We start from the raw sequence: 24,868 nt of genomic DNA, 5'->3' as shown, positions 1-24,868 counted from the left end.
TGTTTGTGAGATGCTGAGCTGCTGAAAGCTGTGGTGTTTGGTGGAGAGTAGGGAACTGCAGGGCAAGTTTCCCAGCAAAGCTGTTAGCTCATGATTTCTGTGGGCTGCTTTTGGATGCTCCACATCCTTGGTCTTTGAGCATAAGACTTGTGGCCAAGTCCCTGCTGAGTCTTGAAGAAGGCTGAGCTGCATTGCATACCTTTTATTTCTGAGCCCTGACACCACCTCTGTGCTGCTTGACCTTGCCATTTAGAAGTTTTCAGGCTCTACTCCCCACCTGCCTTTGAACGCCGGGTAGAGACTCCTTGATCAGATCTGCGTTTGAACAGACCATATGGATAATGAAAAAAGAAAGAAATATTTTACTTCTGCTTGGTTTCCATGGTATCCTGGGAAAATTGCTCTTGAACTTTGAGGTGCTATCCTTCCAGGATCTCCTAGCATTGAGAGAAAAATAAAGGTAGCAGTGATTTTTGTCAGCTGCTTTATTCTGTCTAACAGCACTGGGCTAGCATGTCAGGATTTGGGAGAAGGGAGGATGATAAAGTGCTTTGAAGAGCCTTATATCTGTATTTTTCCTGTGTAGGCACTTTGTTGCATATGTGACCAGGAAGAAGTGTGCCTTTAGAAAAGGCAGCAGGAGCCTTGAGTGTTCATCAAGATCACTTGTTGGCCTGGCACTCAGCAGAGCTGGAGAAAACTAGCTACTGGCCCTGAAACAAACACTGGGCAGCTCACATGCTGGGCTCTAACAGTATCTTTTGTACATCATGTTCCACTTTTGTGTCCCCTGTGGACATCCTTGAAGTTTTAATCTGAAGTAAATGGGAGTCATTGAATGACTTTTTTCTTTTCCCACAGTGTTAGAGAGGTTAATTGCATCCTGTGCCTCCTGCTTTTCTGGCTATTTTGATGTGTTAATTTTTTTAGCATACATCCATTTATGAGGAAGGTTATTAAGTCATTTTCCTCAGTTCAGATGCTGCATTTTGTATTTGATGTAATGGTTTTGAATATACTTTATAAAATTCTATGTAAACTTTATTTGTCAAAGCATTCTGAAAGGTGAGAGGTTGTGTAATGGTTCCTGATTTATATTCCACTAAATATGCACATACATAAATGTTTTTTCTTGGCTGTAGTGTGTCCTGAATGTGTATGTGGGGTGGAGGGAGGCAGGGAAATAAGGTGCAGTTACAGTTTTCAGCAAGTAATCTCTGTCTTCTGCTTGAAGCATAAAGGTCTGCTTTTGGATTCTGGGGAGGAAGGCAAACAAATTTTTTTTTTCTTTTTTTTAGTAACTATGTAAGGCCAGTTACTTAAATAAGTAAATCTGAGGGGTTAGAGACACTTGAGGAAGCATTCCTAGTTGTAGGAGCTCAGTGCCCAGCTCACACTTTTACTCTTGTTTTGTTGAACTTATACTGAGAGAGAAATCTGTACTTTCAGTTCTGCAAGAATATTCAGTCCAGGGCTTTTTAAGACGTTACTTAATATCCTTTTCGTAGACTTGCCAGGCTCTGTTTCTCCTTTGAAGAATGGGGGATTCTGGTGGCAAACTACCTATCCACCTATAGTTATGTGTAAATATGTGTAAATTTTCATTTACTCTGGTTGCTAATACTGCCCTTTAACAGAACTTTTCCGGGGGTCTGCTTTTCTACCCCAGGGTCTATCACAGAATGGTCTCAATGGAAGAACCTTTGTCCAGCTTCTCTTAAAGGCGAGTGCCACCACAGAGCAGTGTAAATAATTTTCAGGAAGAATTCATACCTGTGGTTTTTATTTGACTTTTGTTAACTTACTAGTTCATCCCTCTAGCAGGTGATTGGAAGAGAAATCAGTATTTCATACTGAATTACATTTCATACTGAATCTTTACGTTTTCTGTTGCAAGATAATGAGATCAGGACCTCTGTAACTTGATGTCATTGACAAGCAGGAATGAACTGCTGTAGCTTTGAGTCATTCCATTTGATGAATGTGTATGCCTGGTTCTGTACACTTAATGAGCAGATGACATTATGTCACTGTAAGATGGGATGCTGGAGATGCAAGTGAAAACATTGATCAGTTCTGCAGGGATGCAAAATGATTTGAAGGAGGAGTATGGTAGAGATCTCATTAAAGGAGCTTATCAATAATGTCCTTTTTGGAGGTTGTTTCAGTCTTTCCTAAGTGAGCATAGTGCAAGTAACCTTTCCCCTGTCACCCCCAGTATGGGGAAAAGAAACATAAGCAACATCCATTTCAGTAGTTGAGACACTTAGGTCGATCAAACTGCGTTTTAGAGCGTGTTTGTTCAGGCTATACAGCTAGCTGAGGTGCTGTTTGGAAAGACAGGTAATACAGTTAGCATTGCTCCTCTGGTTTGTTGGCATTTTAGGCTGTAATAGGGAAAAAGTGCAAATTGTCAGTGTATAGAAAGGACTATCAAATCCAAATATAAAAGCAGCTACACATATTTTCATTTGAAACCCAGAATTAAGGAAACCATGATCAGGCAGATTTGGTAGGAAGTGTCTGTGCTGAATACAATACTGTATGTAAGCCAGTGAACTTTTTTAATTGCTGACTTAGTTTCATCTTTGTTACACCTAAGCCATTCAATTCAGTTTTTCCTATTACTGGAGACTTTGAGACCCTCTCTGAACTAGCTCCAAAGGCTTGATATATCTCCTTAGCTGTTCTTGAATCTCAGTTGCATCAGGAAGAAGATAACTGGTATGAGAGGGAGAATTCTGTTCTTCTGTACATCAATTCACTGGTCCTTTTCTCAAAGATAGCATCAGTGGAGTGTAATGGGAGTGTATTCGCAGGAGTGCAGCTTCAGTGTAGCTACACCAGTGAGAAATTGGAGGCTAACTCAGTGTTGTGGTGTTCCTGCTTTGGTTTCCTGCTCAGTGTATTGTTCTGAAGTCTTGGATCGAAGATCTTACATAGCAAGATGGATTTATTTTTTCTAAAACAGTATACAAGATACAGATCTTGAGTTTGCATACTTCAACCTGTTTTCTCAGGTCAACTTTACAGAAGCAGCCATGAACAATGCTGCAGCACTGGCATTTGCCCATTTGTTAAGAGAAAATGGGATTCCATAAGTCTAGTGGCCATTTCTTACTGCTCTAACTCCAGTTTGGATGGCTTGATTTAGCTCCTGAAGCAAATTTTCCGCCTCTTTTCTGCCTCCTTGACAAAATAACAGTCAAAGTTGTAAGTGTAGTAAATGTTAGGCTGGTGTAAAGGTGCTTGCGTGCTTGTATAAGTAACTTCTCTAATTCAAGGGAAAACCTAATCATTTTTATGTTCTTGTTGTTGTGTTTTTTCTTGTTTAGTCTTTGAGTAAAAACAGAGTGAAAACCAGTGTCAGGCTCACTTCTATAGGGAAGACTTTGCATGAGAATTCTAGAATTGGAAAACTGACTTTGATTCTCATCTCACATTTTAAAAGAGATAAGTGGAGTACTGTCACAGATTGCTGAAATTATTTTTCATGTCAGCCACAGCTCCAGCACTACAAATGTCTCAGAAAATGTAAGGGCAGACAAATCAGATTCAGGGGAGAAAGGCTCATATTTAAGATGGAGGAGAAAGGCAAATGGAGAAGATTGCCTTCAACATGAACTTGGCAGACTTGTTAGTGGCTGCAGATTCTGAGAGATGTGAGAGATTCAGGAAGGATCTTAGAGACTCAGTGTAATACTTCACAAATAAGCAAATTAAATGTCCAAGACCATTTCTATAATGTTTTCTTTATAATGTGGGCTTTGACTACCACATGCTATTTGCATTTCAGGTTTTATTTGTCATATTTCTAGTGCTACCACTTCAGGTGAAGAGGAGGCTGTCGACTGAATGCAGTGCCTTCTAGCTCCTTTACAGCTGTTCCACCTTGCAAGACTTTGAAGAAAAATATATAACTGCAGTTATATATGAATTGTGGCAATATTTAACAACTTCTTTATAGAGTTTCTGGCACTTCATATGTGAATATCTTTGAAGTGGTTCTGCCTACTTTCATCTGATGTTTTACTTGTTGAAAGCACTTCATTTAGTACAAAAAGTACCTTGAGCACACAGGATTTCCAACACTGTAAATAGTGGTAGGATAGTTATTTGTTGATTCTGTTCCTCAGTAAAAATTGGTAATAATAATTGCTTGCAGCCCAAGCACAGTGTGTAATAGTTTTGGTGCACACAGGATACTGTTTAAAGCTCTGCTGGCTTCTGGTTTTTCAGCTATAGCCTCACATAAACAGCATCTCTGAAAAAATGAGTATTATTGACAAGACTGACCACCTTTATCCCTGGTTGTATCTCCTACTTTGCAAATGCACTTGGGGAAAGCACAGGGATGTCTTGGAGGATGTGCAGTGCCACGTGTAGATGTCAGCTTGTTGATGCTGTGGCCATGAATATCTGGACAGTACTTGCACATACTTGCTTGGATCTGCAAATGAGTACATCTGGCGTTTAACTGCGTTTAGAAACTGATCCTAATTAAGCAGCCTATGTTGAGTACCAAAAGGCTTTAATAGTTGGCATCTGGACATCAGTGAGGGGATTGTGGATTGGTCTGTGTATATACATCTCTAGCTACTGATGTTTCTAGTTTAGAGTTACTACTGCCGCAAGCCAAGATGCAAATGTCTTTCTGTATTCACTGAGATGAGGTTGTGCTGTCACAGGTCATCTTACCCTGTTCAGCCTTCTCCTGCAGTGTCCTTTGCCACCTAATCATATCAAATACAAGAACTTGGTTTTGGGCGGTGTGTTTCTGTTGATATGATGTCTGTGTGTATTTTTGTACTCAAGAAGATCACTACAGTGTGTTTCTTTAAACTATTTCATTCATGTAGGGTTTTTTTTTTTTTGCTGTTGGTATGGATTTTGATAGGAATATTATTCCTCTGGTAGAGATACATTACATTAAAACAATTTTATTTCTTACTCGTGAGTGTAGCACCAACTGTTTGTCCATGTTCATTTTTCATGGGCAGATCAATAATTTATCTGTATTTGCACCAGGATTTGATAGTCCAGTTTTTGTAGTAGAGTTACAGTTAAATGTTATTTCACTAAGGTAGTGGAATAATGACTGGGAACATCATCCATGTAATGCAGATAAGACAATACAAATACTTTCAGGTTATCTTTAATAGTTAGGGTTTTCCTGTGTCCACATTTTTCTTGTGTATGTCAGTTTTTTCTGTCTTACTGAATAAAGACAGTCAGTTTTGGCATTTTGTCTGAAAATTGTGAAGCATTGCTACAGCTCATTGCTGTGTAGGTAATTTCTTGCCCAGAGTACAGGTTTTTTGGAACTCAGATTTTCCTGTTAAAGGAAATGATGAAATGGAAGAAATGAAGGTGTACTGTGTACTGTTGCATGCTGATAGCCACATTAAAGATTCTTCTTGCCAGAATTGCACGGTATCATCTGAGATGCTGCTCCTTATAAGCAGATAAAAAGTCAAGTTGAAACACCAGCTCTTACAGCCCTTTCCTTTCAGGGAAAGACTCTGACAGAAGTAGCTTTGATTCCACCATGTATTACCTTGTCTGATCCTTTCTTCACCACATCAGTGCCCTGATCAGTCCCAAACCCCAGTTGTCCCAGGTTTAGTGTGTAGCAGCTTAACCAGATACCTGCTAGATTTGGACTTTTCCCTAAAAGTACCTGGGTCTCAAAGAGTAGTTCTTACTCCTTCCAGGTTTATTTTCAGCATTTCTCCTTTCTCTAGGAAATAGTTTTCTCTTGTTAGACCTCCAAATCATCTGGGACACTGAGCCAAATTGGTGCTTTATATCCCTGAAGTCCCTTCTAATGAATTCACTCACTTGTGGGATCTGCAAAAGTAACAATCTACTGTTCAAGCAGGGCATGCTAGAGGCCACAGAACATGGGGATCTGCTATTCTGAGCTAATGTTGAAAAGTGTTGAAAAGATAAAAAACTAGCTTTTGTATTGTTGACCAGATGTTGACATCTCTGTCAACAAATTGTTTTGAGAACAGCAGTGAAAATGCTCTTCGGAATGAAAGTGTTCACTCAGGAGAGAGGAAATACATTAGCTTTGAGCTTGTGTTTTGGAGTTTATTGTCTGCACAGGAAAGATTTAGGTACAGCTTGGACACAGAAGCCAAATTGTATTTTGAAAACAATGATGGCTTACCAGTGATAGCGTACAGTGAGTTCAAAACCAAACCCCCTTGTCTGGTAAAATACAAAGCCTGAAGTGTGCTTCCAGGCTTCAGCTGGAGTGCTTACTGAAGGTGAAATGGTGATATGTCTTGGCTGCCTCCCTCCTAATAAATTAGACGTGCCTGGGAACATTCCAGGCACCACGTCCAACTGGCTCAAAACTGCCTTGACCATACTCTTCAACCCTTAGCTAGTAGAGCAGGGGAGCTGCATCTGAACTGCCCAGTGTGAGTGGGTCCTGATGGTGTGCGGCTCACAGACCTGGAATTGTGTGGGAGAACAGTAATTGGCATGGCCTAATGCTGGGGAATGTCCTAGCTGCTTTCTAGCCTACATGATCATGTTCCAGGGCCTGGAAATACTTCCAGACAAGGCTTGACTTAAGAGTACAGATGTTAGTCCTTGATTCCCCTGAAATCTTTAGGGACTAAGGCATGGAAAGGACTGTTCACATTGGATGGGATTTTGGATGCTTCAGAAAGGTAGATTTAGGAGTGAGTGATCTCTGTTTATTTTGAGGCAGTAATTCTGCACTACTAAAAATCCGTACCTCTGTCCTACTTTCAGATGGTTTTAGTGGTGGTTAAAAAAACTTTCAGAATTCAGTCACCTTTCCAGTGCTACCTCTCAGGGATGAGTAGACATTGCCTCTGTCAGGCAATGGCTTGTGTATGAATGAAAGTACTGTGGCCTTTCATGGAAGTACTGTGTATGAAGTATGGCTTTTAGGGTTGTGAGGAATTTTATTTTGATCTGGTGCGCGTGTGTGTGAATATTAAGTGTCTTGATTTATTGCCTGGGTGATGTGGTGAGGGGATGTTCTTGCACCTTGTAGGCAATGGATCTTTTATGTCAGCGGGAAGTGGAGAAACCTCTTTATTTCTTTGGATGTTTCTTTCAGCAAACAGTAAAAGCTTTGTTGAGCTGACTTTATTGATCATATAAAATGATTTCCTGCAGGCTCTTCTGTGTTTGATTGTGCATTATTGGAGTTTAAGTATAGTCCTAGTGTAGATGAGCCAGTAAAACACTGATACTAATCCCAGCTCTAAGCAGATACGCGTCCCAGAAGATAGCATGTCGTGTAAACCAATGACTATTGGAGCAGTTTTGCTGCTCTAACTGATCACTTTTCTGTGCCTCCTGGCCTGTCCTTCCTCCATGGTGTTTCGAGCTTCATTCCAAGCTGTGGCTCTGTCACACAGTCTGCTTCACGATACTGTTTGTCTTTCTGTAGGTTGTGGAATATGCTGTCAGCTTTGATAGTTTGAATATTTATAGAGAGAAGAGGTTAGCAATATAAAATACTGTTCCTGTTCATTGTGTTTTGTCAATTTTACTTCTGCATGTGCTGTCTTAAAAGCCTTGTGAACCAAATGCATGGCCTGTCATGCTTACACCAGTGATGCACCCCACAGTTTTGGGAACATGTAATCCTGTGTGACAGTGTCAGCTTTGGAGCACTGCTTTGTATGAAGGATCCATTGCTCAAAGGTAGCGAGCTGTCAGAGCTCACTATGTCAATTAATATGCAGCAGGCTTTGTGTCTGCTGATTGTTCTTCTAATTGCATGTACAGGATGATCTGTCTTACCAGCAGTAGTGATGCATATTTAAGGACACAGTACAGTGCAGAGATGCTCCCTGGTGTCCCACAGGCTGCCCATGTGTCTTCAGGGCAACTACTTCAATCCTTGCAAAGCTTCTGGTGGCCCACTGTTCTTTCAACATCTTAGGAACGTGGAAAAGAGAGGCTACAGGCTCTGCTGATGCAGCTATGGGCAGGATCCCTCTTTGCCCACTCGTTCTGGAGAGCTGTGACGCTGCTTGTGTCCGACATGGATGCAACTTGTTCGGGATGGTTGGCTTTTGTGAAGAGCTGGATCTATGCCAGAGAATGGGCCTTCATCTCTGGCTCTCTGCTGCTCTCTACTAGGCAAAGTCATCTAGTACAAGATTTTACTATTTTACTTGTGTCTATAATCAGTAAAATATCAAAAGGCTGCATTTTATTTAACATATTTATTTGTGATAAATGCAGGCCATTGCCACCCACAATTACATTCTCACTTCTCCTTTGTAGTGCTCGTATAACTACAGTGAATAGAAGAGATCTGCCTGAAAAGTAACTCAAGACATGTATTTTCAGCCGTATTTGTTCGGTCAATAGTCAGTTTATTGATTTGGGTTACTTCTCATTGGCATGGACATTTCAGCCTCCCTGGGATGGCATTAGAAATGAGGTGTGTGGTAGAGGCAAGAATGGAGCAAGATGCATTCATTCCCTTCACCAGTAGCCAACACTTCGGTTTTATTAGAACTCACTGTGGAGTTGAGGTGGTTGTCAGCCCTGAAAGTGGTTTAAAGTCCAGTGCTGTGCTGTCTGCTCTTTTGTTTTGCAATGCTAATGAATTTTCCCTGTGTAATGAAGAGAAATAAAAACACCAACCTCACTTTTCTTTTCTGAAGCACTCAATCCAAACTTGAGTGTATTGGCTAAACTTGGTAATTTAGATTTCAGTCATAGCACTTATATTTAAAATCAGAAGTTTGGTGATCTTGGGCTCTTCCTTTTGCAAATTTTTCAAGCCTGTTAATTTTAAAGGTAATGTAGCAGCCAGCCAAGCTTCAGGCTGCATAATTAGGAAGCAGAGATTCAAGTTTCTTGTGAATCAAATTCTCTTCATTTCTGAGGTGTGAGGTTTAGTTGTATGTTACTTCTATAAAATAAACTGTCTGTTTTCAGTGGTCACTGAGCAAGTATGTTATAGAACTGAGCTTCATTTATGCCTCTGAAAGTCTGCTGCCTCTTTACAATCCTATGTTGTTTTCTTGCTTTGTTTAAATCTTCCTCTGCTTTAGTTTGTGTCTATGACTGACTATTCCTTTATCTTTGTTGTCGTGATCTTCTCCTTGAACCAGTTTGGTAAAGACACAGTTGTCTTTCCTTTTCTCCTGCTTGATTTAGCAATTAAAATTGTTACTCTGTAGTTGAATCTCAAAGTACTACACTGTAAAACTGTGTTAAATGTTTTATGTTTCATATACTGTGTGAAAGAATATTTAGCTGTTTAATCAAGGAGAGTACAGAAAACAGTGAAGTATCACCTATAATGTGACTTCTTCAGTGTCTGAATTTTTTGTTTTTTGAAATAGCAACAAATTAGTGCGTGAATGGAAAATGAGATTAATGCTGAAGTGGTGGTACTTGAACTTTAGATTGTGATGTTCATTTTTGGATACACATGGCCTTTGTTTCAAGTCTTAGGGCAGTTTATGTTTAGAAACAAACAAAAACAAAAAAAAAAAAAAAAAAACAAAAAAAAAAAAAAACCAAAAAAAAAGGAAAAAAAAAAGAAGAAAAAAACAACCCAGAAACTACCTTTTAAAATTGAATTTTATAAAGAACTAGGCTGAGGAAGTTTTGCGTGTTTTAAGGAACATTGCAACTGTATCAATTATTTAAAACCGGAGAACTTGTTCACCTTTAAAAACATTTATCATTTACCTTGAATCACTTGTTCCATTTTGATAGCCTCCTTCATATAGAAAATATAGCATGAGATGTCAGTTTAAATGCCAGTCTAACAGTGCTCTATCTTCTATGTGAAAGGAAGTATTCTGTACATTTTTCCATGTTTGACATCATGGTGTTTTGAATAACCATGTTCCATATTCATATCAATTTTTTGTTTTTGTTTTCAATTTATGCACAGCACTTGCTCTGAAATTTGGGGACTGAGTACACCAAACACGATAGATCAGTGGGATACAACAGGCCTTTACAGCTTCTCTGAACAAACCAGGTGAATATTCTGCCCTCTCTCGCATCATAAAAATCTTGTGGGAGGGATTGGCTTTGGAGGGTCTGTAATGGGATGCTTTAGCTGTAAAATAGACTAAAATGATTCCTAGGCCTCTCATGGTGCAGCATTTTGAAGTATTTCCTTGCCAATGTAGGAATCAGTGTGTTCACAGCTGATGTTTTGACCAATGAAACTCTTAATTCTACAATTACTCCTTTTTCATGCCAGTGCTATTGAAAGAATGGGAAGACTTGTTAAATGCAAGCTCTAACATGATTTGGTATTAATATTAACAAAGTTGGAAAACGTAATTCTTTAGACCTAATCTTACAAAGTGTTTAAACTGCTTTGTATGCCACAAGCTTTCCGTTAAATCTTGCTATTTGGCTCAGATACGAGCTACTAATGAATTGTTTGTAAATTCTTTAGTAGTTAATGGTGGGCAAATTCTAAACAGGGTCTTTATTTTTTCATGTCACATTACTTGATTTGTGTATTGAGGTTTGTCTCCCATCCCATAACAATCATAAACATCTGCATTTGTGTAAGCATATGCAGTCTGTCTTAAAACTAGCAAAACGTTTTCAGCTGGTAGCAAGGCAGATGAAGTGAAGAAGATAAACTGTACAGCCCTTACAAGATGTGCATTCATGTTTTTTTGCATTACCGGTATACTGCCATGTGGATCACTTGGGCAGCTGACTGCTTATAGGCTTATTTGCAGTCCTGTGGGAATTCTTATGCTTAAAACCATAAAGCATCCATGCCACAGCAAAGCCTTGAGGTGCCTTTAGCAGTGGAAGGGTCCATTAAGTGTGTGATTTTATTTTTAACAACTGTCTTCTGCATTTAAAAAAAAGTATATGAAGCAATCATTCTAAATACTTGGTTGGATGTAAGTGGCTTTTAATGAACACTAAATTCACTGGCAATAATTGGAGCAGCTCAAAAATAAGTTGTCATTGCTTGATACTATCATTTTCATTGCATTTGAAGCCTTTTAACTAGAGTGTAAATGTCACTAGCAGAGTCAATGCACTGAATTCTGAGAATGAACTAGCCGTGTGTGTGCTCTGTTGCTCGAGTGACCGAGGCGGCACGCAGTCTGTAAACGCTTCTCAACATCTTTCCCCTGCAGATCTCTCGATGGCCGTCTGCAGGTGTCTCACCGCAAGGGATTGCCACATGTCATTTACTGCCGCCTGTGGCGCTGGCCAGACCTTCACAGCCACCATGAACTTAAGGCAATTGAAAACTGTGAATATGCTTTTAATCTTAAAAAGGATGAAGTATGTGTAAACCCTTACCACTACCAGAGAGTGGAGACACCAGGTAGGAGGACTGCTTCCGACTTTCTGTTGCAGCATCTGTGTGTGCTTGTTCAGCATAGTGTTTTAAATGAAAAATAAGAGAAAGGTCCTCTTGATAGAAGTGCAAGATTCTTAGAGATACAGTTTTGAGATCATATCCCTGAAAGTTTTTAATAGTAAAGTTACTGAAAAATTCTTACAGATTTGTTTATAAACACTTCCAAGACTGCTAGCAGTTTCCAGCTGGCCAGGTGCATTTCAGACTGAATAGGACAAAAAAGTTGACTTACCTTTGCTAATGTGGAATAGTATTACTTAAGGCACCCCAGGAATCCCATCTCTTCCAGTAACTAACTGTGCAAATGTAGTATTAGCAGTGCTGAGTTCCAGAAAATTTCAAAACATCTGACGAAACTGTTAGGTCTTTTAGATTTATTTTCTTCCCTTTAGCTCACAGAGTAGTGTATTTTGATTACCAATGCTTTTTGAATTTTACTTTTCCAGTCTTGCCTCCTGTGCTTGTGCCGCGCCACACTGAGATCCTAACGGAGCTGCCGCCTCTGGATGACTATACTCATTCCATTCCTGAGAACACTAACTTTCCAGCTGGGATTGAACCACAGAGCAATTACATACCAGGTATTTTCTGAACTCCCACAGCCTGTAGACAGTGTGTTCTCACGTTGTGCCACTGGAACAAAGATGGTCATTTCATCCTTGTAAGTGATCAAATTAACTGAAATACACACCAGTAAATTAGATTTAGTTGATTTTGTGTGTTAATTCCAATGGAAATACCTAAACCCTGTTGTTTGCAGAACATGATCCTGTGTGAAACCATATTGCTGTCATTTCACAATAGCTTACTTGGTTTCATTAGCTTATTTAAGATTCAGAATGCTAATAAGTGCAAAGTAGATCTTCACCTTATGCTTTAAGCCTCTTCCACAAACATACAGGGGTTGCCAAATGCTGTGCATTGCAGGTTGCGTAATTAACTGATGCTCGATCTCATCATATGTAATATGTGGAGAAAACCTTTAAGTTGCAAAGCAGTGACTTAAAAAGTGTCTTGATCTGTAGTTCACATCAGTAATGGTCTGCTTTAGCTTTTTGTTACTATTGTGTGCATACAGTTTTGTCTTTTTGGTATGAAAGAACAACCTAACAATATTGAACTATTAAAGAATTTCTCCTCCCCCTCTTTGGCCCTTTTTCCACCCCAGAACAAACGCCAATGCTAATCTGCTGCACCCAAAACCTTGTTAACCCTCATTGAAACATAAAATCAGTGACCTTTGTTTCCTGCCCCAGCTTCCTGTTCGTATCTCTTCAGGAAGTTGCCTGGAGTGTAAAACCAAGTAAAGCTGAAGTTTGCTCATAAATGTTTAATACATTCATTCATGTTACAAATAAGCTGAAAATTCACATCTGGAATCTCTGAAAGAATGAGATGACTGCCCCAGAACTCAAATATGTGCAATGTAAAAATTGTACCTACAGGTGTTAAGCAGAATGTTGCTTGTGTTTTCTTTAAATATATCCAAGAATTGAAATGGCATTAGACAATCAATTAATTTGACCTTTCTGTTTAATTTTGGCCACATGTGTTGCCACCTTTATAGAGCAATTTAAAGTGCTAGAAGTTGGTGTTGATTTCTTGTGTGTACTTTTTTGACTGAAACTGAAGGGTTTTGATAACAATTGCAAACAACTTACTGGAAAGCCACCTTTTGCAAATCCAGTGCTATGGAAATGAGCTAAAGTAGTTATTTCCAGGAAGTTTGCTCAGGGTGATTGTAGGAATTCACATGATCTTCACATGTTTATGCAGGTGATGCCATGAAGATTTTTGCCTTTTCTTTTATACCCCTGTTATACCTTTTTACAGCTTCTGTATTCCTAGTGCTTTTTGCCTACATTCTTGGACTTGTTTGTCAAGCTGAGAGACTAAACACTTTAGAGGCTTTGTAGGTAGGGGTTAGTGTGCCCCAGACCCCAAGGTCCTCTCCAGAGCACATGCTGTAAACTAAGATAGAACCATCCAGGGGAAGGCTCCTTGGGGAGGGGGGGGGGCTCATTCAAGCTTCTCATTGGGGAATTTTTGATAGATATGCTAATTAGTAAGACCTATAGCGTTATACCAGATCTTTTGGGGATGTGCATTTGACCTGGACATAGTGCACCTAAGGATCCTTAAAATAAATACCAAGGTAAAATCCCTTTTCCCCTTCTAACTGTGTCTGACTCTTGATTTTAAGACCAGGAGAAGGCATCACAGGTAACTACACCTCCTTCTCTTTGTCACTGACACCCTCCTTTTGCTCATATCGTGGTATCTTACTTTATTTGACCTTGCTGACTTAATCCGGAACGCTTGGCTGGGCTCTGATAAGCCTTATTTCCTTGACAGCCTTCTTCAGAGAACCGTTTTCTTTAGTGGTAGGGCAGGCTCACATCTGGTATTTGCACCCCAGTCCTGTCTCAGTACCTGATCTGCAAGAGAGCTTGGTGATCATGAAAGGTGCAGGATGGTCTTTGGGAGCTGCGTGTTCCAGCTCAGGTTCTGGATGGGCTGAGCTGCATCGTCCACACTTCTGGCGGCGCTCAGGCTCTACTACAGATTCTTAGTACCCCACCTGAGTGTTCATTTCCAGCTGTGTGGTGCTCAACCTCTGACCCTAAACTATTAATAGTACTAGGTGGAGTAAATCTTCTCTGCTCAGGCAGAGGCTAGACAAGGAAAATAATCCGTGCCAAAGAGCCTAGATTAGCAGCTGGAAACAGGAGTTATGGGCTGGATTGGAAATGTGTATTGACTTTTTGCCACAGCTGTGGGCTTAACTATAGCAAATGATTTGGAGAAGGGTGGAGTCCCTTTTATCACAATGAATGCTGTAAAAATCTTCAAAATGGGTATGATTTTTGTTATCGTATTTCGTACTAGTGAAGATTTCCCTTAATTGTCCTTTTAAATTCTCACTTGAATTTTGTCACATCTATATTTAGCACACAGGATGAATCAAAGATAAAATTCTCTCAGTTCATTTTAATTTAATCAACTGCCTTAATCTAGTTTCCTCTCACTAATTTCCTTCTGATCTCATGATATTGCAGTACATCTCAGACATGATGTTTGTTATAATTTTATTTTATTTCTTAAGCAAAAAGGCTTTATCTTTAAATTTCTGCTGTTTGGTAATAATGTAATTAAAGGTGTTTAATCCCTGGAAGTTTCAGGGACAATTCTAAAGTGATTGTAGAGATAGTTAGCTTCAAACACTTTCACTAAAGAAATGCAGGTTCTGCCTTTAATATGTAGGAAAAGACATTTTCCCAGTTCAAAGAAAATTATTTCCTGAAAGGCAGTTGGTTAACTCGTTATCTGGATTACAAAGAACATTTTGAATGGAGAAGATGTACATACATACTCTCCTGGGTTTTGAAGATATTTCTGAGGAATTAGACACAGTTTCTGGTATCAGAACACTTCAAAGCTGGTACTGAGTTTACTTCAGTCTGTGAAATTCTGTCTTTAAAGAAAGCTAGTTAAAAGAATTAATGGTAGTTTTAATAGAGTTTAGAAGTATTAGTAGTAGTAATAATAGAACTTGTGCAATGTTCTAAATTAATATAGTTACAAATGAGTCAAATCAGCAGTTGGGTATTGAAGAAATACATGTTTGGGGACTGAACTGAAAAATAACCTTTAAATTTAACAACTTCAATAAGGTGTGGGAGGGTATCTGATCTGATGGTTATCCTACATAAAGACAGCTCACATTTTTTTGTGGAAGTCACCGGATGGTTTTTTTCATTTGTAATTCTACTAAATACTAAATATGAAAGCTGTTGATCACAATTGCAAAATTATTACTCATTGTAGTGACGGTATCTTGTCTTAAATGGAACAAACAAGGATTCTGGTAATTATATAACACATTTGAGCAGTTGAGTGACATACAAGTGAAGATACATTTTACATACCAATAAGGCAGGTAATGTGTTTGAAGTCCTACTTGAAGAAAAAAGAGACAGCAAAATGACATTCTGATTCAGTGTTCAGGTGTTACAGAGCTCATGAAGATGTGATGGCAAAATGCACAAGAGTTAAATCTTACAGAAGTTTTCCCAGTCATTCTACAAATCGGTGGATTTTTCTTTTTTTAATAGAAACACCTCCTCCAGGATATATCAGTGAAGATGGAGAAACAAGTGACCAGCAGCTGAACCAAAGCATGGATACAGGTAACATTTATTTTTCATTACTTTCCAGGCTTTGGATTACTAGCTGTGATTCCTCTGCATAGGGGCATGAATTCAGCCCAAAAGATGGTCACAGTTTTTCTCTGTAAAACCTGGTGTTTTCTGCTTAAAATACCTCTTTCAGTCCTTAATGAACAAAACAATTTTTTGCCAGAGAAATGCTTTTAAAACATTCTGTGACATATTAAGTATATTACATTTGTTTTGTAACAGAAGTATACAAGTCTAATTAAGACTTCACCAGAAAGCCTTAAAATAGATTTTAATAGCTAATTGGTTTCAACCATTCCCCAGTAAACAGGTTCATTGAAGCAAAATGTCTGTTGGCCTAAACAAGTTATAGACAATCTGTGTTCTGAGAACCTGTCTCTAACTGACAAACTTACCACTTCTGCCATTAATTCTTGCATGGAAGGTTCTATGGCAAAAGTAGCAGCATTTGTGCCTTTGTATGTAAGAGTTTCTAGATAATGTGGTTGACCTTAGACTTGGACAAAGCACAGTTAATGTGCTGGGTAAGAACCTCCTACTGAGTGTTGGCAGACATGAGTGTGCTTGGTTAGCTAATGTTAGCAGCCATTTTCAGTAAGTTGGAATCAGCTGCACCAGTTTCTGTAAGAACTGCAATATTTTCCCACTTATGTGACAATAAATACCTTAATTAAAACAGCCTGACATCAGCAGTCACTGTAGGAATGTTTCTGTGAAAGTCTCTGTATTTTGCTGCTTTGTATGCAAATTGTATTGTAGGGTTCATGTTTTTCTGAGTTTTTAATCCTCCTTCTGGGAAAGAATTATTTCCTCAAATGAGGAAATCTAGCTTGCTCTTTTCTGGAGATCATAGAATCGTAAATTACAGAATGGTTTGGGATAAAAGGTACCTTAGAGACCCTCTCTTTCCACCAGGGACACCTTGCACTACCCCATGTTGCTCCAAGCCCTGTCCAGCCTGGCCTTGGACACTTCCAGGTATGGGGCAGCCACAGCTTCTCTGGGAAACCTGTACCAGGGCCTCACCATCCTCAGCATAAAGATTTTTTTTCCCAATATCTAATCTAAATTTCTCCTCTTTCAGTTTGAAGCCTTTCTCTCTTGTCCTGTCACCACCTACTCTTGTAAACAGTCCCTTTCCAACTTTCTTGAAGGCTCCCTTCAGATACTGGAAGGTCTTTCTCAAGATAAACTTTCTCCTTTGAGAACAGATATGTCTTCTCTCATCCTCTCTTTCTTACCTGCTTTTTCACTGAATTTGGGAAGACACTACCTTCTCACTGGATAAGTGCATAAATAATGTTAAAGAGTGTGCACGAAGTGAGAGTTCTACCAAATACAATGCTAAGTTAATTGAGTCTTTATGAGGAGGGGTGGGTTCTCAGAAGTCTGGAAAATTGAATGAAATCCTAATTCAGAGTGAGTGTGTGATATTCCAGAAAACTGAGGTTTCTTACTCTGAAAAACTTAAATGTAAACCTGATTTAGATAATGGTTATGCCTACTGATCTGAAATAATGAAAACCATTTGCTCTGAAACCTGTCTGTCTTGCTTCAACAGGATCTCCGGCAGAGCTGTCTCCTAGTACTCTCTCTCCAGTTAATCATAGCCTGGGTAAGCTGGAAATACTTACAATTATTTCTCTATGTGTGGTGACACTTCATTATGTATGTAATTACTTTAAAAGTGAAAATGCACTGTAAGAAATTAAGGGCTATATTAAGAGGTGACTGTTGGGTTGGCTTCCTGATGTTAAGTATGATGGGGCTGGGTTAATCACTTGTTAACAATTACTGTGTTTCTGTACCTGTTGAGCTCCTAGCAAAGAGAAAGAGTGATATTTTTGTGTGTGCAAGAATTGCATTTATAAAATAAATAGCTTAAAGGATGTTTGCCTGTCCATAATGCTGGCTAGACTTGCTGTCTCCCTTGTGTGTGTGCTCTGCTGCTCTTCTCATGTACTGTTTCACCTATAACCACAGCACAGTTGTTGCTCCCACATTAGTAGCCCACCTGCTTTGATCCGGTGCCATTGCTGTGTGTCTGTGTAAGTGCCTCAGGAAGATCAGATTGCCATGGGTTTGTTTAAGGAATGGTGACAGGATGTGACAGGAAAATGCTGTTCAGAACGCTGAGTAAGTAATTAGGGTAGGTAAAAAGGGGAAGCAGTGAAGAAAAGACTGGAGATACACTGGGAAGATACTGCACTCTAGCAGGGGACAATGAAATATCTTAGAAGTACCTTTATCTAAAGAGATAGTGTAATACAAAAGAACGTGATTTTCATTTTTTTTTTCCCCTTTTTGTTGTTCAGTGTTTGATAGTTTAATCTTTAATGCTGCCAGAATGTTTGCAAGCTATAGAAAATGCAACAGGAATGTCTCAACGTCTGGCGCTCAGAGCACCATTAGCTTAATCATTTTGCTGAGCAAAATGCAAGTACTGAACTAAATGAGCTGTGGTCAGATTAGATCACCCCTTCTTCCCCTCCTCCTTCCCTTGTGTGGAAGATTGAATTCCATTCTGTTTACTGAAGTAGGTAAAAAGGACAGCAAGCAAAATATAGTTTAAGTAGTTTGAGGAGACTACTGCTTTCATTTCTGGGAGAGACAAATAGCAGGGTAGATCGATCTACATTCAGCCTCAAAATCTGTGTTAAGCTTGGTTTTTAAAATTTTTTTTTAGACTTGCAACCAGTTACTTACTCGGAGCCTGCGTTTTGGTGTTCAATAGCATATTATGAATTGAATCAAAGAGTGGGAGAAACCTTCCATGCGTCTCAGCCTTCCCTGACTGTAGATGGCTTTACAGATCCATCAAATTCAGAACGATTTTGTCTAGGTCTGCTTTCCAATGTAAACAGAAATGCTACAGTGGAAATGACAAGGCGACATATAGGTAAAGATCTCTGATCTTTTAACTATTTAATTTCATTTTGTTGGTTAAATTGTCTGGAGTGATCCAGGTAGGATGTGTGCTGGGTTCCTTTCACCCTTGTGCAGCCAGCCATCAGCCTTATATTGTATCTCAGGGCTTGTCAAGGATAGTTTGGTCTCTCTGGCTGAGAACAGAAGTGGAAAGACACAGAGTCACTGCTTCTGAAATTAGGGATAAATGTAGCATCCTCTGCCACTGAAGCCAGTTTAAATTGGGAAGAGATGTAGTGATGTCTGGAGCTGAAAGGAGCTGCCTTTCCTCACTCAGTAGCCCCTAAGCTGGTGGCAGCAGCAGTCACACAGCTGTCACGCTGAGAGCAGCACAGGAGGAAGCCACTGCTGTATGGCATTCCTGTTGCTCACGTTGCTGTTCTTGCCTTCTGGAAATGATGATGCACCAAAGCATCCTGGGGGGCAGATTCTTGGGTCCCAGGCTCCTCAATGGGCTGCTCTGCCCTGGGCAGCATTTATATTCAGAATTGAAATTTAAGCTTTAATTACAAAATATTAACATGTTGCTTAGTTTATTGTAGTTTATAAAATGCAGAATGGACACTGACAGGATGAAATTCTGAATTCTTTTCTCAAATGGGAAAAGCTGCTATTGAGAAAAAACTATTGTTGAGAGCACATTGTTTTGACATGATTAAGATTTTCTTTGTAACAGTTAATCAAGAATGTTGTTTTCCAAAACGCAGTGTCTTGACTTTGGGTTCTTCAGTAAACTACCTTCATTCTTTTTTTTTTTCTGGATATTTTCATTAGCAACACTTACGAGATTTTGTTGTTGTTGTTGTTGTTTTTACTTTCAGTAAAATTTCAACCTCTTCAGTAGAACTGATACCTTTTATGCCAAGTCCAAATGCCAAATCCAAATGCTCATCTTAATAAAATCTTACATGTGCAGAAACACAGGCTGTGCCTGTGCTGACTGGTCAAAATGATCAATGATGGTGAAAAGCAAGAATCTCATGAGCCCTCACTCTCTGATAGAGGAGCTCACATTTTGTTTGAAAAATTGTTTTTACAAAAAAGGCAAATGGAAACTACGGGCTATAAAGGGTCTGTTAATTATAAATAGTTCTCTCTGGGAGATCAATTGCACATTATTTACTTTCTGCTAGAAATAAACCACGCAGATTTTTTTCCACTCAGAGGGACAGAACAAAATAACAATTTAAAAGTGGGCAACTGGGGGTTTTTTCTCAGGGTTTTTTTTTTTTTGTAATAGGGCTAAATGAAATCATACCGGTTTTGTATGGGGGTGTATGCAGTAGGTTGTGAAACTGTGGGTGCATGTAAGCAAGAGTATTGCAGTGGTGATCTTGTGTTTTCTCTTTTGACCATAGTGGCCTGTACTGCTTCACATACAATGCTTTAATATTAGCACAAGTTTTAATTCTGTTTTAATGAACACTGCTTCTGAGCTTGGATTTCGTTACAAGCCATTATTTGGCTGGAAAATTCACTTTTGACCAAAAATAATTCTGCTTCTCCTTCATATATTGTGCATTCGTGGGAAAAAAGTGCAACTTAATTGTGTTCTGCTCCTGCTACAGCTGTTAGCACAGCAGTGAGGTTCTGTAGATAATTGATTTCTGTTTTTGTTGTAAAGAAAAACCTTGGCCTTCTCTGAAAAATAAACTCCCTTTTTCCCTAATCTGCTAGTGTCATAACTAGAGTTCCTTTGGATTTTGCTACAGGGAGGGGAGTGCGTCTGTATTACATTGGCGGAGAAGTTTTTGCCGAGTGCCTGAGTGATAGCGCGATCTTCGTTCAGAGCCCCAACTGTAATCAAAGATACGGCTGGCATCCTGCAACTGTGTGCAAAATTCCACCAGGTTAGTAGCCTACCAAAAGTCTCGTGTGAAAGTACCCAGTGGAGTTATTCACTGAAGGACATTTGCGTTCCTTTTTTGTAATTTCTTCATTGATTCAGTCTTCTGTGTAGCAAACACAAATGTATTCACTAACTGTACCTTTTTGACTCTTCATAGGATGCAATCTAAAAATCTTTAATAACCAAGAATTTGCTGCTCTTCTGGCTCAATCTGTGAATCAGGGCTTTGAAGCAGTTTATCAGCTTACTAGAATGTGTACCATAAGAATGAGCTTTGTTAAAGGATGGGGGGCTGAATACAGGTAAGAAAAGAAAACCCTTTGTTCTTAAATTTAGAGTTAGTTATTTTTGTTCTTTCACTAGTATACCATTTCTGTCTGGCTTGAAAGCCGTACAGAATACTTACACACTTCTTGCTGCTATTGTGGATATGCTGTCTGCAAATTGAACCCATATTTTCCTTTTTTGTCTCCCTCAGCTATGGAACCGCTAAGTTACAAAGTCCATAAACTGATTTTAGTGTTGCATTGAAGCCAACTGTTGAGCAAGGAGTGTTGTCAAAGTTCCGTTCCCTTGCTCAGTCCTGCTGGCTTGCATGTTGTGGTGAAATCCATGACAACATCTTGAAGTTTCACAGTTTGTGCTGTGAGATTATTTGCTGTTTGTTAGACCTGCAGTCATTTTGGTCTCTGTCCTGTTCTGCAATGTAGCATGAGTTCCTTAGGTTTTGATGCAGGATGGGGTTGGTGGTACCCAACGGAGAGACTTGCAGTGCCTATTGCAGAATGAAATAGCTGTGGAGAGCATGCATCTAAGGGATGGCAAGTATTTTGGAACTTGTAGTGGAAAAAGCTTTGCAGGAGTAAGATGACTGTTTATGTAGTAAAACTTCTAAAAACAGTTCTTTGAGTGGAAAAAATAGCACTCTATCTGCTTTTGAGTAGATTCCAATTGTATTCTCTATTAGCACAAATAAAAAGCTGTAGTTGAGGACAGTGCCTGTTTTTAATGTAGTATGGAAATTCAGGAAGAAAAGGAATTGACTTCTAACTGAGCAGTTTTAAAGATTTCATTATTTTGGAGAACTGTAACTGAGGTTTTAAACAAATCTCTTAAACCTCTCTAGAAACTGTCCTCTGAAAGAATGAAGTCTGACCTGTCTGTACCCTAATGCAGTACATAATGATTTTTTTAATGCCGTATAATTTCTGAAGTTGAATAATGGCATGTAGGCTCCACTTGAGTTGATTCCTTTATCCGCTCTTGAAATACATACATGTAAATAGCAGTGCCAGTATGTGGGGGAGGTTTCTCAGCTAAATGAAGCCAACTTTGTAATAGTCTAATGAGATGAAATGAGAAATTTGAGTAATGGAATAAATTGGTACCTCTTTGTTACGAAGAGGTACACAAAAAGTCTGGCTCAGGTTTAAAGAGCTATTGGATTTGGCTCTGGAGGAGTATGTATACACTTAGACATAATTAAATACAACATTCAAATCTGAGCAGAAAAAAGGCTTAATCAGGCAGATTATATAGAAGCATCTTGAAGTGAACAGAGTGTAAGTGCTGGTTTAAAACTGTGGGGAGGCTTTTGTTAAAGTTACTTCTGAGTGGGGAGAATGTTGGTGGTTGGTCTATAAACTGTTTGTAGACCATAGGATTGAAAAAGTGCAGTAGTAGCACTGCCAAAATAGCACAAAAACTGGATGCTGAGTAATACTGAACTAGTTTCTTTGCACCTCTCTTTTAGATGATGCTAATAAATTACTGATACACAAAGCTTGTAAATATGCTGCAGTTGGGATTAGAGCAAGAAGAGGTAGCTCCAGCAAACTCAACCTTGAATTTAAATTAACATAGTCTGACTTGTCAAAATAGACCAAAGAACACTGTAAACCCCATCACTCTTGTTAAAACCTCCATGCTTTGTTATTATGTGAAAGTGTTTCTCATAGAACAGGCTTGGGCAAAGGCAAAGCATTGCTTGCACTTTAGGCATATGTGCATAAATGTGCAGGTATGGCAAGGTAATACGTTTTATAGGCTTGGTAGACAAAATACCTTACAAAGCTTTTTGCTGTGTTACATGTTGGCCCAAATTGGGGATGGTAGAAGTTTAGAAGGTCAGATCACCAGTTAAGTGTTCATGTTCATGCAGGAACTATCCAGATCCAGGATCATCTTTTAGAGAAAGTTCAGTAGAGGTAATTAGTGATCTTTTAACTGGAAGTCTGTGGGCTGAAGAAGATGAGTTTTTAGCTTTAAGATGGTTACTTAGTGACTGTCAGTATTTAATCAATTTTTACCAGCCTAGTGCAAAGCCAGGGTTGTTGAACAGACCCAGTTGTAAAATTTTGAGGAAGTGTGTTGTGAAATACATCGTAGGGGAGTTTACAGTGGTGGAATAATGAACTTCCTTTTTTGGGAGAGGATTCAAGAGTAAATGGAATTATATTTCCTGTGGTTCAGACTTGTTTTTCTGTTGTATCACTTTGTTCTGGCATAGGCATTTGGGGCTAAGATAACTGTTTTGTAGAGTGCTGAAAGAGCACAGACCCCAGCTGCTGTCTTCTCCTAGAAAATGTGAAACTTTTGAAATCAATCTTCACTGTCTTAATCTTTCTGCCTTTCCAGTTCCTCTGTTTATATAAACAGCTTTCCTTAAAGCAAAGGACTGCAGTGCCGACTGTAAAAATGAAGGAGCTGGGTTTGTGTCTGACTAATCTGCTGCCTTTGAATCTTGGGATAGCTGGAATTACTAGGAAAAACTGGCTTAGCAACAACAGTCTTGCCAATCTAGTTAGGGAAAACTCCCATGCCTGGAGTGGGTGCAGTGAAATAACAGGATTTCTCAGTCAGAGTATGTCCAATACTGATTTCTTTACTTTGGAGATGAGAAGGAAGATGTTTGAATAACAGGTCTCTGAAACAAAGGAACATGGGAGAGAGAATGAAGCTTTCATGGTTGTCAGTCCTTCCAGTCCTTACTGGAAGTTGCTATATGGTGTTTAATTAAGGGCTTCTATTGTGGAAAATTATGGGCAAGTTAGTATAGAAGACAAGAGAAACACAATATCTGCTTCAGTTGTTTGTGTGAGGATGTTACAGTACAAAACACATACAGAAGTGTAAGATTACAGGAAATCAGAGATAAACTTTGGTGTTCTTTTGAGATACCGTCAGTTAGCAGAGTATAACCACACACTGTGTTTTGATACAGTGTTTCTGACAACATCTACCAATTTCCTTATACATTTGTCATGTCATTTTCTCCAAAAAGCCAGACCTTATGATCACCATAGCATTGTGCTATTTTGCCACCTGGCAGTGCAGAGCCAAGGGTTTTTATTCTATATTTCTCAGTAGCTGTCTGTAAAATTCAAATCCAGTTATGCATGCAGACTCCTGGAAGGTTGAGATACAGCTGCACACAGTTGTTTGTGGTGTGAACACTGCATTGGTTGGACAACCTTCATTTCTTAATTTCCTTTTAGAAGTAAGGCGCTTGGTGTGGCACTTGAAGGAAATACTGCTGTTACTATTCTCCAGAGTGGAATATTCTCTTGATGTATTATGGACAAACATGTAATTATTGATGTGTCTTACATAAGTGAAGTGCTTTGGAGTTTTGAGGCTTTTTTTTTTCCCCCTGGAAAAAGTTTAGTAACAGTTATAATAATGGTTACAGATTTTTATATCTCTGTTTTTTCTCTGAAATGTATTTATTCATATGATGCAGAATTTGTGGCAGCTTAACCTGCTTTCTGGCTGTCGTGGGTTGACTCTGGCTGGATTCCAGGCAGCCACCAAAGCAGCTCTCTCACTCCTCTTCACAGCTGGACAGGGGAGAGAAAATGTAGCAGAATGGTCGTGAGTTGAGATAAGGACCGTGAGAGATCCCTCACCAAATACCATCGTGGGAAAAACAGACTTGAATCAGAGTTATTGAATGAATTTATTGCTAACATAATCAGAGCAAGATAATGAGAAGTAAAATAAGACTTTAAGCACCTTCCCCTCCTTGCCAGCTCTTCCTCCTCCCCCAGCTGTGAAGGGAGGTAGGAATGGGTGTCATGGTCAGTTCCTCACATGTTGTTCCTGCCACTGCTTAGGGAGGAGTTGGAATCCTTCCCCTGCTCCAGTGTGAGGTCCCTGCCATGGGAGACAGTTTTCACATGAACTCCTCTGGTGTGAGTCTGTCCCATGGGCAACAATTCACCATGAACTTCTGCAGTCAGGTGCATCTCTGCGTCCTGGTGCCCTCCATGGCCTCAGGGGCACAGCTGCCTCACCATGGGCTGCACCAGGGGCTGCAGGGGAATCTCAGCTCTGGCACCTGGAGCAGCTCCTGCCCCTCCTCCTCCTGGCCTGACCTTGGTGTCTGCAGAGTTGTTCCTCTCACATGTTCTCACCCCTCTCTCTCTGGCCACAATTACAACTGGGCAACAACTTTATTTTCTTCTTAAATTGGTATCCCAGAGGCATCACCATTCCTAACTGGCCCAGACTTGA

At 39.5% G+C, this 24,868-nt stretch overlaps 1 protein-coding gene across 5 annotated transcripts in view; it reads left to right on the top strand.

Annotated features, from left to right (window-relative positions):
• Positions 1 to 24,868, top strand: part of SMAD2 (SMAD family member 2) — a 50,452-nt gene that overhangs the window by 23,427 nt on the left and 2,157 nt on the right. For 2 of the 5 annotated variants that reach the window (XM_048291799.1, XM_048291803.1), the window contains 9 exons: positions 9,920 to 10,009; positions 11,148 to 11,341; positions 11,824 to 11,958; positions 15,493 to 15,567; positions 16,492 to 16,554; positions 17,138 to 17,191; positions 18,263 to 18,475; positions 20,217 to 20,354; positions 20,511 to 20,655. In XM_048291799.1, coding sequence (XP_048147756.1) covers positions 9,920 to 10,009; positions 11,148 to 11,341; positions 11,824 to 11,958; positions 15,493 to 15,567; positions 16,492 to 16,554; positions 17,138 to 17,191; positions 18,263 to 18,475; positions 20,217 to 20,354; positions 20,511 to 20,655 — 1,107 coding nt within the window. The remainder of the gene's footprint in view (positions 1 to 9,919; positions 10,010 to 11,147; positions 11,342 to 11,823; positions 11,959 to 15,492; positions 15,568 to 16,491; positions 16,555 to 17,137; positions 17,192 to 18,262; positions 18,476 to 20,216; positions 20,355 to 20,510; positions 20,656 to 24,868) is intronic. The other 3 variants (XM_048291801.1, XM_048291800.1, XM_048291802.1) reach the window with 3 other exon arrangements.

This window comes from Corvus hawaiiensis, chromosome Z, assembly GCF_020740725.1.
Source record: "Corvus hawaiiensis isolate bCorHaw1 chromosome Z, bCorHaw1.pri.cur, whole genome shotgun sequence".
NCBI lineage: Eukaryota > Metazoa > Chordata > Aves > Passeriformes > Corvidae > Corvus > Corvus hawaiiensis.
This window is presented reverse-complemented; position numbering and strand designations above follow the sequence as displayed.